At 49.0% G+C, this 13,589-nt stretch overlaps 1 protein-coding gene across 1 annotated transcript in view; it reads right to left on the reverse strand.

Moving 5' to 3' along the window:
* Positions 1-13,589, reverse strand: part of RPS6KB1 (ribosomal protein S6 kinase B1) — a 503,223-nt gene that overhangs the window by 54,179 nt on the left and 435,455 nt on the right. The window contains exon 14 of the mRNA XM_078679829.1: positions 1,449-1,561. Within this exon, the coding sequence (XP_078535955.1) occupies positions 1,449-1,561 (113 nt within the window). The remainder of the gene's footprint in view (positions 1-1,448; positions 1,562-13,589) is intronic.

Raw genomic sequence — 13,589 nt, forward strand, 5'->3', positions numbered from 1 at the left:
TCAGAAGAAATTTGTGTGTAACTTGAGGTAATAAGTCTGAAATACTGCAAACTGACTAGAATTACAAACCTTATTGTTGGACAGGGCGCATGGTCGGGCTGTCCCCCCTCCCCGCAACGGGGCCCGGACCCTGGCTCTCCCTGAATCCCCAACCAGAGTCCCCGGCGACCACCCGAAGTAACCTGCAATCCCTCCACCACAAGACACCAGCTCCGGACCCAGCTGGCCCGGGTCACCATCCGCACCCCGGCCTCGGCCCAGCCGCCATTTTGTGGTACTACAGCACGAGGCCGCGTGGCCTCAACTCGACCCTAACCCTGGGCCCGGCCGGCCGGCCCCGACATCGAGGCACCAACCTCCTCCCAGGAGGCAGAGTGACCACTTGGCGAGTCAATGGGAGAAGGAATCGTCAACGGCTCTCCTCCGCCAGGTGTCGATCACCCCAGGCCGCCCTGGGCGCTGGCTCCACCCCCCTGCTGGGTGTCTGGACTCCCTCATCCCGGACCTCCCGGCCCCCAGGCGCGAGGGTCCGGACATCAAAGGGGACCAGACCTATAACTGGGGCAGGGCCAGACCAGGAAGGCAGTTGTATCCTGGAGTCGAGAGACCCGAGAAGAACTCATCCGCGACTGGCCTGCTGGCGCTGCCGCGGCCCTCTGCCTCGTGAAACCATCGTCTTGGCCTGCTGGCGCTGCCGCGGCCCTCTGCCTCGTGAAACCATCGTCTTGGCCTGCTGGCGCTGCCGCGGCCCGACTTGCAGACTCGCCAGCTCGAGGATTGTGAGCTCACCTCTTGCCACCTCCTGTACCGACCCGGTACCAAGACTGTCCCGCTACCCCCTTTTCCCTACAGAGACTAGAAGTGAGAGGACCCTCGGGTCCGAGATATCCTGTATCGCCAATATCCGTGCTCTACAAACCTTATATAAAAGTATTGAACTCAACCTGGTGTGGTGGCTGTTTGTGGGGAGGGAGGTGATATATCTGTACAATCGCCGGAGGTGGTCCTCATCGGGGACCTCTCCCTCAGTAGACGGCCGACCCTCAGGGTCCCCGTCTAACACTTATCAATCTTAAATCATATTGCAGTTGAAACTACACAATGGTTATCAGCAACAGCATACTACTGTTCCCTATTTGCCATACAATTACATAAAACCAAAAATTCAGACAACTAGGGGACACCTAATCTGTAAGACCTTTTCAACTAATGTCCATACACCAACTTTGACACAATTACTGTGTCACGAGTATCTCATGTTTCTGTTTGAAGATCTACTCTATACAATGCTTATTAATTTTGTGAAAAGACAGGTCAATATATATATTTTGTGACCATCTTTGCTATCAGGTTGAATGATAATTATTCTACATACTTACACATACAGGCAGAGACGCACATGCTGACACCCCACACCCCTCCTCTCCCATTGTCCAAAGTTAACAGACCTGACAGGAGTTCGTGGGCTGCCAATGAATCTGCGAGGTGATCGAATTTTTGGTTCAAATGAAAACTTCTCTTTCACACTTTCAAGAACAGATGGAGCCACATATGTAAAACCCTGAAAAATTGATAAGACAAGTTTTTAGTCTTGAATGGAAAGAAACATTACTAAATGCCATTCTCTCTTCCATAATCAAAAAGCCAACAAATCTAAATCAAAGTTAAGGAGCTTAGCATAATTCTAGAGTCGCATACACTATCTAACGTTACACACCTTTGACTTTGGTAAAGTAAGAGCACAATTTATCAGTTAACATAAAATACTTACCTTTAATTCCTCATAACAAAACTTTTTTTCAGTTGGCTTACATATAAATATTTTCCACGGCACCACAATACAGGTAGGATGAGAAACTTCCTCAATGGCTGCTACCTAGCGACATTACAATCACTTTCATAGGGAAAATGTCTCTAATGGCAAAAAGTAAGAGAATGAAGACAGGGTCTTGGACCAGACAGTCTGCAAGGGCCAAGATTGACAAGTGCAGCAGCACAAGTGGGTTCCAGCTTGTAAGACAGCAAGCTGAGGAGTGGCTGTCTTGATTCTGTAAGGGAGAATGTTTCAGTGTTTTCTTTCACATAACACTACCAGAAACTCAAGAACTGATGAGAGGAGAGGGGCCTGGTGAAAACTCCCTTGTAGCAAGGTAGATGAAAGGGAGGAGAGGTGCATCTAAGGAGTCCCGTTGAGGGTCAGGTGCATGGGATGGGCCTTCATAGGAATGCCAGACAGAGGATACATTGACTGGATCAAGAAGGTTCTGAGCCACCAACTCGCTGCCTCCTTGGGGCCATCTTAGACCCATACCATCTCTATCACAGGACAGCACTGAATAGGAATAACTGCCATTCAGAATAGGCAAACAAAGGCCTTCATGATCAACAAGATACAGATTACATGTTAAGGCTGCCAGCCCAGTTGTTCATAAGGACGTAGCTGGACCCTCACTCCATGTACAAGGGAAGGGGCATAATTAAAAATGGAAAGCAACCAGATGGTTATACAGACAATCCAATCACATGGGCTTGGTTGCTTTTAAGGGTTTCCACACTATCTCACAAGAATATGGTGTCTGATTCCCTGCTCAATTTTCTCACACATATATTCAGTTAAGGACCCCTCACCCGAAATTTCAGGAGGATAAATGTGCCCCAATTCCAACAAGGGCTTGCCAACTTAAGATAAATAGCCTGTCTCAAAAAGATTTCTGAAAACATCAGGGTTAGGAGCAGGCGAGGAGCAACTGAGCCTGATTCATGCAGTAAACAGTATTCTCCGAATGCAAAGGTCTGTCATGTGTTAACCGGCTATCCAGAAGGCTATGAAGCAGTATTATGCACTTACACATTAGTGTAGATGTTTTACTATAGCAAGCAAGACTGCTCTTGGGAGCACTTCTATATCACCCTTTATTCGAAACATGGAACAAAAGTTTATTGGACGAAGAAACACTAGGCATTGGCACATGTATACACTTTTCAGGTTATAGAACTATGCTAGATAGGTGGGGTTGATGACCCAATGGAACAAAATGGTACAATATAATAAAGTGATCTCTTCGAAATTAGCACAACTACTTTGGTATTCGCAGTATCTCTGATCCTACTGTAGCTATTACACAAGATATATTTATTTTATATAAACTAAGCTGTTTGATAAGTTTTTGCAAAAACAATGCTAGGGAACCAGCCATCAATTACTGGTCCCATGGAGGTAAGCGGGAAGAACATGGTGATATCACTCTTAATATGCTTGACCACAATACCTTGTTGGCTATGCTGAGGGAAGTGACAAGGACCGTCTCCAAATCCATCCTATTTTTAGACGGACATGAATTTTAAAGTGCAGTGTTATCCAAAATGTGTACGCATTTCACCTCTTTCTCAATCACAGAGATCTTCTGTCACTGGAATCATTAGGGATTAAACTACTAACTATGAACTACTGTAATGCCCTCCTAATTATTAATACGTAACGAAACTTAAGGCTCGGTTACACAGCAATGGGAACACATCTCCACAATAATTTGCCTTCCATGTTGAGCACCTGTAAAATCCACAATTAGATTGAAATCTATTACTATTATTCTAAAAGCACTAGCAATCGCTTTGAACAACCGGTCCTCTGGGGATGATACTGCTGGGGTATATATTCTAAGGTAAAGAATCTTTAACTGTCTCTTTCAGATGAACAAGTTACTTACCTTTGGTAACAATGTTAGATGTTGATTCCTTACCCTAGAATTTCCCCCAGGCGTCAGACTGGATCCGGAGAATTGTTTCTTAGCAGTACCCCTGTGCGTCGGTAGGTGGTGTTGGTCGACTCTGCGTCTGTTGTCGTGGTTGCAGGGATGATGCCGCTGTGCCTACTTCGACGCCCCCCCTGTGCGCTAAAGTCAGTACTTACACGGCTTTCCACGGCAGAAGCGCAGAGCCATGAAAGACACTGACCACTGGGGCACCACAACATGGGCGCTGTAAGGGAGTCCCTATCCTTAGAAATCAGTTCGCAGAGAGGGGAGGATGGGTGATGCAGTAAGGAATCTATAACATAGGTCTATCACAGATGCATCGTTACCAAAGGTAAGTAACTTGTTCATCTGAAAGAGACAGTTATAGATTCCTTACCTTACAATAGATACCCTAGTAATACCATTCCCCGGAGGACAACCTGCAAACTAAGTTCACGCCAGAAAGTCCTGGAGGACTGAGCGGGCAAAAAAGCCATTGCTTCGGACTTGGCTGTCCAGGAAATGTCTGGTGAACGTGTGCAAAAATGTCTGCTTTGTCGCCAAAAAGACAACTGCCATCATAGGGCATGTCCACATAGGTTGACTGGACAGCCCCCAAAAAGCCAGATGTCCTCAACCAGGCGTAGTCGAAGGGCTACCGACGTGGCAATCGTTCTGCCTTGTCGGTGGTATAGAGTTCACATCTAATTGTGAATTTGGCTGCATCTCTCTCATCCGCCACTGCCTGCGAGACAACCCAGGGCCTTTTCTGGGCAGTGAGGCAGCACCTGTGCAACCGTATCCCAGATGATATGGGAGTATCGGCCCAAGAGGCACGCGGTATTCACAGACCGCAGTTCTGAGACGGAGGAAGAGAACATGTGCTTCTCAAGGAGATCCAATTTCTTGGTTTCCCTATCTGGGGGAGCAGAAGGAAATGCGCCCTATGAAGAAGAGGTCAGGACCACCAAGCTCCGAGGAAGGTTATTGGGTGAGGAAACTGGGTCGTTTGGAGCCGGACGATGGTGGCAGGAATCGTCCTTTCCACAGGTGCCCAGGAGGACGTCAGTTAAGGCTTCGTTGAAGGGCAAAAGGTTTTCAGAGGAGGACGCCACAGGCTGAAGCACCTCTGCCAGGAGGTTAGTCCTGACTGCCACTGAAGGGAGCTCAAGGCCCAAGACCTCGGCCGCCCTTCACACCACCACAATGTGGGACTCACCCACCTCCATAGCCACGGTAGGGGGAAAAAGCATGCTAAGATGTGGAGAAGTGTCCAGACCACAGGCATCACACCCAGGTCCTCTCTCCAGTCCAGTTTTTCTAGCTGGTCGGCTAAAGGGTCCAGCAACCCCTCCCAGTCCTCACCACCACATTCTGGGTAGGAAGGAACACTAGGGATGAATAGAGGAAGAAAAGTACTCAGGTGTTGGATGAGATGCTGACCGTAGTCAGTCTAGCTCCGGGTCCATGTCGGGGGTAAGGATGGGGACAGCGCCGACCGTGGGCATGGCCGGAGAAGGTCAAATAAGATCAAACTGCGTCGAACTGGATCCAGGCCCGACAGCGGGGTCGGGCTGCCCAGAGACACGGTGGAGGGCCTCGTAGAGCTGGCGAAGGTGGGCAGGAGACGCTCCAGCTCCCGGAAACGAAGGAGACGCAGAGTTGTTGCTGAAGTATGCACCGGAGACAGAACCTTAGAGTGACGATGCTATGGGTCCCGCGTCACCTGACCGACAGGGAGAAGGCGAAGAGCGCCGGTGCTTCTTCGCCTTATTCTTCTAGGACTTACCAGAATTCCTTGAAGATTTGGTGTGCGACGAGGTGTGGTGGCTCTGCGAACGGTCTCTTGACCTTCCTCTCGAACTAGACCAGAAACAACGGGAGCAGACTGCCGGGCCTCAAACAACTTTCAGGACCAATCCTGCAAAGATTTAGGATTCGTGGCCCGGCAGTCGGAGCAAGACTTCGGGTCGTGGTCGCGCTCCAGACACCAAAGGCACACGAAGTGTGGATCTTTCCCAGACATCCCTGTTGTGACAGGAGTCGCAAGGCTTGAACCCGGTCTTGAGTTGGGACATCCCTCGTGCACCAGGAATCAAAGACTCAAACGTCAAAAAAAGGTAGTAAAAGAATCCCTAAGGGGTAGCACTCCAGATCTGCGCTAGGCTGGCATGGAAAAAGAAAGAACTGATGTCAGTGTGCAGGGGCGGTGTATAAGTAGGCACTGCGACGTCATCATGGCGACCACAACACAGAACACGGAGTCAACCGACGCCACCTAACGATGCTCAGGGGTACAGCTAAGAAAAAAATCTCTGGATCCATTCTGACTTCTGGGGGTAATTCTAAGATAAGAAATGTATAACTGTCTCTTTCAGATTACAGTGTCAAGTAAGTGCATCCCAAGTAAAGGTGGTGGCAAAGCTAAAAAAAACAAAAAAACAGGAGCAGGGTAAGTAACTAGAAATCCAGGCGATATGTAAAAGTAATGTTTGAACCTCTCTTTCCCCTGAACATTTGTTCTGTAGTTTGGGTCCGGACAGAATGCCTGATAAAAGAGTGCTCTTCTTCATGCTGCTACTTTAAAAACCTCATTAATAAAGACTACTTTTGAGGACAGCAACAGTGGACGGTTTACTTCTAAGCAGAATGAGCCTGAAGTTTGTAAAGTTACAGATTTCTCTCAGATACCAAGTAGAAATGGAAAGGACTACTTCTTATAACAGACTGCTTAGTAGGAAAGTTTCTTTTTGAAAGAGCCATTTTAATTTCCTAATATGAACTTATAGTGAAATAGTATCTTAATGTTGTCTTTGCATCCAGGGTGTCCGAATGTTTTCATTTTTTTTAAATCTTTTTATTAACAAAGCTCCTAGTACCATAAAGCAATAGACAATGTACAAGAAGCAGATTAGGAAATATTGTTGTGGTGATCAAAGACGAGCATATCCGTACACAAGTGGGACATCCAAGTACATAATTACTCCCTAGACTCCCTCTCCGACCTTCTATATTTACGCCATGCCCCCCAGATCTTCTTCCATTTCTTAATGCAGCCCCTGCGCTTGATATATGGTTTCCTCAGCTCTTTGGCACCAATCTAGGCCCCTCCTCCACTTTTCCCATTACGGGGGAATCGGGGATCCCCACCCCCTGGCAATGTTTCTTTTCGCTACCCCCGCGGCCTGCACCAACCAGAGTTCAACATGCCTGGACCAGCGTGTGTCAACCCTAATCATTAATAACAGCCACTTTGGCTCCATCGGAACCTCATCACCCACAACCGCGAACATAGTGTCCGTAACCTTGGTCCAGAAAGGAACTATCTCGGGGCACTCCCATAATATGTGGTAGAAGGTGCCTTCCCCCTGGCAACCCCTCATGCAAAGGTCCGATTGACTCCTGCCCCATGCGTATAGATGTGTGCGAGGGTAATATATGCGATGTAGGATTTTCAATTGGATCAACCTAAACCACGGACGGATTGCTAGTTCACACAGGCTCTGTATGGCGTATTGCCAATCATCGTCCTCTAGGGTACCAATATCACGGCCCATGCTGCCCGGAGCATCACCAAGGGGTCTGGCATATTGTTTATGAGCTTACGGTAGATGGTGGACGTGGGCTTCTCCGATATGGGACCTAACAGTAATCTATCTTCCAAGGGGGAATATTCCGGGATGGGGGAATCTCTACTAATGTGTGAATGTATGGCGTGTTTGAGATGGATGTAGTGATAATGTTGTGAGTCGTGATGGTCATATTCCTTCTTGAGGTAAGCAAAGGAGCGGGGGCAGATCCCTTCCAAACGTCACCTAAGTATTCAATGCCAATCAGCTTCCACCCCCTGAAGCTGGTCAAACGTGTGGCCCCGGTCCATAGGGGGGGTTCTACCAGTCAGTTTATCCGCCCACCCCAGAAACTTGTTCGCCTCCCTCCAACACTGAACTACCACTCTAGTGTGCAGGCCTCTCACTTGGCGGCCTCCGGGCATAAAGCAGGTGCTCGCAATTGCCCCTTGGCATGACTAACCTGTCTAATCTGTAGGCTGGTTCAGTGCTGTCGGTATATACCCAGTCATTGACTACCCTAAGCTGCGTTGCCCAGTAATATAATCTGACATACGGAAGTGCCAGACCCCCATCATATACCCCTCTAGTGAGCTTGTGGAGCGCTATCCTAGGAGTCCCACCATTCCACAGCAGCGCGCACACCGCCTGCGAGACGCGTGCAAACACTCCCGGGGGGACAGGATTCGGTGCGTTTTGTAAGATGTAAAGGAGCCTCGGCAGAGCAAGCATCTTAAATAATGCCGCCCGGCCCATGAGGGAAAGAGGCAGTGATCGCCAGTGACTCACGTCTGCCTAGAGGCGAGCCAACTGAGGCTCAAGGTTCCTAGCGAAAAAGTCCTCTTCCTCTCGTGACATCAAGTGATATGGCCTTGCCATGTACAGCACGATATCATCGGCGTATAGAGAAATACGCTCTTCCCAATTGTCTGTCAGCGCCAGGCCTCAGAAAGACCCGTCCCTCCTGATCAAGTGAGCCAGAGGGGCCAGGGCAAAAAGGAGGGGAGACAGGGGGCAACCTTGCCTGGTACCTCTCTTGAGAGGGAACACCCTGGACATAGCGCCGTTCACCCTGACCCGAGCTACAGGCTGTTCATAGAGAAGGGGCACCTGACTACAGAAGATCGGGCCGAGACCTAGTTTCCAGAGCACCATAAATAGATAGGGCCATTCAATACTATTGAATGCCATTGATGCGTCTAACGCCATCAATGCCGTCTGTGCGTCCCCTACATCCTCCGTCATGTATAGTACGCCATATAGGCGTCGTAGGTTGTGGCGGGTGCTCCTACGGGGCATAAATCCAGACTGGTCGACAGGCACCAAGTTGGGAAGAACAGATACCAACCTATCGGCCAGGGCACTGGCCTCTACACTGATAAGTGAAATGGGGCGGTATGAGGAACATTGATCCGCCGTCTTTCCGGGTTTATGAATGACCACAACCGTGGCTTCGCGTTGGTCGGAGGGAGCCTACCTACCTCACTCGCCTCCAAATACATTCTAAAGAAGGGGGTCGATAATGACGTTCGCCCGTTTCTTTTAAATCTCTACTAGAAGCCCATTGGGTCCGAATGCTTTTCCGGACTGGAGCGAGTAAAGGGCCTTCCCAATTTCCTCTCCCGTGAGATCCGCGTCGAGGTGGTCAATCTGGTCCTGGGACAACTTGGGCCGCGCAAAATCCTGCAGGAATTCAGCGCAGTCGCTTTCAGTTCTGGTGCAGACCGGGGAATATACCCTTTTGAAATGAGATGCGAACGCCTCCGCTATTTCCAAACTGCTGGATACTGGGGACCCTGGCGCGTCCATCACCTCAGCCACCCAGGAGAGCTCCCTGTTGCGCCGCTCAAGCCAGGCAAGCAACTTTAGGGACTTATCTCCATTATCATATAACCGGTGTTGTGTGGCAAGCGCGTATGCCTGTGCCTCCCCCTCAGCTAATGCCCAAGTTCCCTCTGCTTGAGTGTCAGTCTGTGACAGAGGACGACCGAAGAGGCTACACTGGTGTCACGCTCCATCTGTTCTATTTCATGTACAAGTTGACGGATTTGTAGGGAATTCTCTTTCTTCCAGGTACCTATCGGTGCCTGGGCCTGCCCTCTCAGCACCATTTTATATGCTTCCCACACTGTTACATCAGAGGCTACCGAGCCCCAGTTTTCCTCAAAGTAGAGCCGATAACCCTTTCGAAGTTTATCCCCAATAGTCTGATCCCGGAGGCGCCACGGGTCTATCCTCTGGAAAGACGCCTTCTTAATCACAGGGCCCCAAAGTGTGACGCCGACCGGTAAGTGGTCAGAAATCCCACGGGCCACAATGCAAGGGTCAGCAAAAACACCTACCTGGTCAGAGCGGGTAAAAAATAGTCAAGTCTTGAAGAGGTCCCAGGACAAGCTGAGTAGAACATGTTCTGTCTATGTGAAGGGTGATATGTGCGCCACAGGTCACTAAGGCCCATTTCCGTGACAAAGCCCTCCAGGCCCCGCTCTCCCCCGCAACCCATCCCATCCCCAGATCGGTCAAGGTCCGCATTCATAACTGCATTAGTGTCACCCCCTAACAGGAGGAGCCCCTGGGGAAGATCTGCCAGGAAAGAGCCGAGCCGTGGGAAAACTGAGGAGTGTAGGCCCGATGGGACATAGCAGGAGCAAAAGACTAAGGTCCGGCCCTCCCATTGAACCGCCCCCACGGCAAAAAAACCTGCGTCATCGGACCACGTGCCCGACAGAACTGCGGGCAGGCCATTGCGGATCAGGTTGCCCACCCCCGAGTGGGTAACCATTTTATAGCCAAAATGGTCCAGGGCCTTGCACCTATTCCCACGCAGGTGTGTCTCTTGAATGAAAACTACATTGGGAGAATGTCGTTTGAGGTGCTGTGGTACTAGTGTCCGCTTAATCTTGTTGCCCAGCCCGTTCCACGTCCATATTGTAATCTTAGCCTGATTACCCGTTGTCATCAGAGAAGCTTATCGTTATCGGATAGATGTTTGGACCCACTGTGTCATCATGTAGGTTACCACACACAACAGGAGTAAACTGGTTTAGAGCAAAACTTACCAACCCCTGAAACAAACCAACCCCCCCTCCCCCCTACCAACACCACTCTCCCTGCCTCCCTGCTCGGTGAGTCCCCAACCTCCCACCATTCATACATGCACATGTCGCCCCACTAATCCCACACTCAACATATGCGAGGAAACAAACTTGCAGTCAGCTAGAAGAGTTATACAGAACTAACGTATGTCTCACCCACGCTGAAACTATATTAGGGCAATTCAATGAACCGTCACATAGTCCCGCACTCCTGGGATCCAACTACTGAAGCCATCCTTCCTTAGAGCTATGTAGCAGAGTTAAGAAATTGAGGGACACAATTAAGTGCTCCACCTTTGGTAGAAAGGATGCCAAAGTCCTGAGCAACAATGTGTCTGTAAAAAGGGTGATATACGATGGTAGCACTAACAGTGCCTGCAATTAACAGACCAGGATAGCAGAACTAATCATAATGAAGAAGACAGTTTAAGGATGAGAAACTTCAAAGAACAGCTGCACATAGGCTTGAAAGATCTGCACATCAATAATAATCAATAAGGGGAGAAGAGTTGGCCTAACGGCTAGGGTGCTCGACCTCGGAATCTGGGTTCGAGTCTCGGTAACGACGCCAAAACCTCCTGTGATTCTGGGCAAATCAGTTAATCTCCCCGTGCCTAAAATGAAAGTGTGTCTTCATGTAACGTAACTGGTAAAATATGTAAAGCGCTCTGATACCTGATTGGGTTCGGGTCTAGTTCGCGCTATACAAAAACCCCAAAAAAACACCAGAACCGAATTAACATCCAATTGCGGCATAACAATTTGTACAGCAGGGAACTTGTATGTAAGCCCCTACAAGAAAAAGGATCGTAACTGGGGTGTTAAAGAGGGCTGATTCTGCAAATGCACAAAGGGCAAAACGGGCAAGTAATAACCTTTAACAGTGCCCACAACAAGATGCTGCAGAGTGAAAGATAAGATAAACAAGACATCTCAAAATGTAATGTATGAATGGTCCGCTCACCAAAGCACAAACTTTGCCCAGAGTCCTGAAAAGAATGACTTTATGGACCTGCAGCTAGGATAACATCCACTATATCCTTGGGCATAATCAAATCTTTTTAGCTGGTTCCACTCAGTCTCCATACAGAGTTTGTAGGTTGTGAAGGCTTGGATGTAGAACCCTTCCTTGATGCTGGGACAGTATATCAGAAAAAGAGTTAGTCGGAGGAGGCAAAAGACAGTCAGACCCAAGAGATTAGTGTACCAGACATCCTAGCCGGTCCTAGACAGGGGAAACCTGAATGTGCTGAGCCCTGCTCCTCCTGACCTTGTTCAGAACCAGAGGAAGCAGTGGCAGACACGGGAACTGGAAAAGGAGAACAAAGTCCAACAGTAAAAAGGAACATTTAGGTGGAAATTATCGTGCTCTAACAGCTTGGCAATGGGAGTTCTCCGAGGTGGCTAATAGATCAGCCATAAGTACGCGCCACTGGCCAAATGCGTCCTGAGCCATTGCGAGATGGAGACACCCCCTCATGGTTGAGTAGATGGCAGCTGCAGAGCTATATGCTCTAATGTTCAATGTCCTTAACTCACAAACACCCCCACCCCTCAGTCCAGCCTGAGCCACACCCCACATGGTTCCTATACCAACCTATTTGTCGCAGTACAACATTAGGACTTGCACAAGCCTGTCTTTGATAGATAAAAGGCTGAAAGGCCTTGACCACCAAAGGGATGGCACAGCTACAGAAGACTAATGTGGTGCCAATGTTCCAGCAGAGGGATCTAAACTTCATCTCACTGCCCGTCAACTCCAATCCTATCTCCCACCGTCGATGCATTTCTCACCACTGCACACTTCAGGTGGGGCAGAAAAATGGCCTGCCGGAAGTCACGCTGGGATTGTTCATCCACCGCGGAAGGTACCATGCTGCATCCACTAACACAGATGTTGTCTGAAAGGCACACCCCCCAGTGTTGAACCCATTGAAGATGGAAGCTCCTCTGCAGAGCTCATATGTGCCAACATCTATGGGATAACAGCAGAATACATGAGGCCAGGACAACAAGAAATCTCAAATGTCTAGGCCGAAAGACAAGATAAACGAACAAGTTACTTACCTTCTGTAACGCATTATCTGGTAGAGACAGGATCTAGCTGCAATTCCTTACTTTAGAATCCTCCCCAGGTGCAAGCCTGTATCCGGAAATGTTCCCACAGTACGTGCAGGAGTCACCCAACTCCGTTTCAATGTCGTCCACCAGATGTGACATCAACGGAGTCCATAGAACCCCCTAGCCGACGCACCAACGTCAGTTCCTTCTTTTAGGCGCTTGAATAGCAAATCCAGAGAGGTCAGAGGAAGTTTTTTTAGGCTCATCTCAATGTCTTGTTGAGAGAAGAGTGTGCTTTCTACAAGCGATGTTGTCTGTGTTTACACCCTGGGGATCTTGTGATAGACAAATGCCGATCACGGATTCGCACACTGTGTTTGTGGTGCCTTGGGGAACATCACGACTCTGAAGACTGCCGTTCCTGCCAGCGGCTTCGGCTAAAGGCATTGAAAGAGTGCCATATGTAATTCCTGGTGGTGCGCTCTACCACAGCATTGTCCTTTTTCACCAAAGTCTAGGTACCGGTCGAGGAGTCGATCGGGTGAGTCGCCGCCTCCGTTGATGTTCTGGAAGGCTCTGAGAACCCAACGGTCAAAACGCAAATCTGACACCATATCCCAACTGACAGTTGAGGAGTCTTTACAGGAGTCTACCCCATGCCTCCCAAAATATCCTGGAGCCGGGGCAACTCTAGCCCAAATGTAGTAATGGAATATGCTACTTACCAGTATGCATCTGCTCTTGGCATGTAGAGCTGCAGAGTCGTATACTGTGCATTAGATCGCCACCTGGTGTTGGGCTCGGATGATTGCAGGTTGTTGTCTTCTTGGAAGAAGTCTTTGTAGTCACGAGATAGGTGACTCCTCCCTTGGACAATACTGCGCATGGTCATCGACTCCATCCTCAGATTGTTTTTCGCCATGATGGGAAATAATGGCGTTAGTAGAAGTAAAGATAATGAAAGGATGTCCATGCGTGTGCATCTAAATAGGATGATAACTGGAACGGATACAAGTCCCGGGGAGGCGGGCGTATACGACTCTGCAGCTCTACATGCCAAGAACAGATGCATACTGGTAAGTAGCATATTCCGTTCGAGGCATATGAGCTGCAGATCGTATACTGTGCAA

The sequence above is a fragment of the Lissotriton helveticus genome, chromosome 3_1 (genome assembly GCF_964261635.1).
Source record: "Lissotriton helveticus chromosome 3_1, aLisHel1.1, whole genome shotgun sequence".
In the NCBI taxonomy this organism is placed as follows: domain Eukaryota; kingdom Metazoa; phylum Chordata; class Amphibia; order Caudata; family Salamandridae; genus Lissotriton; species Lissotriton helveticus.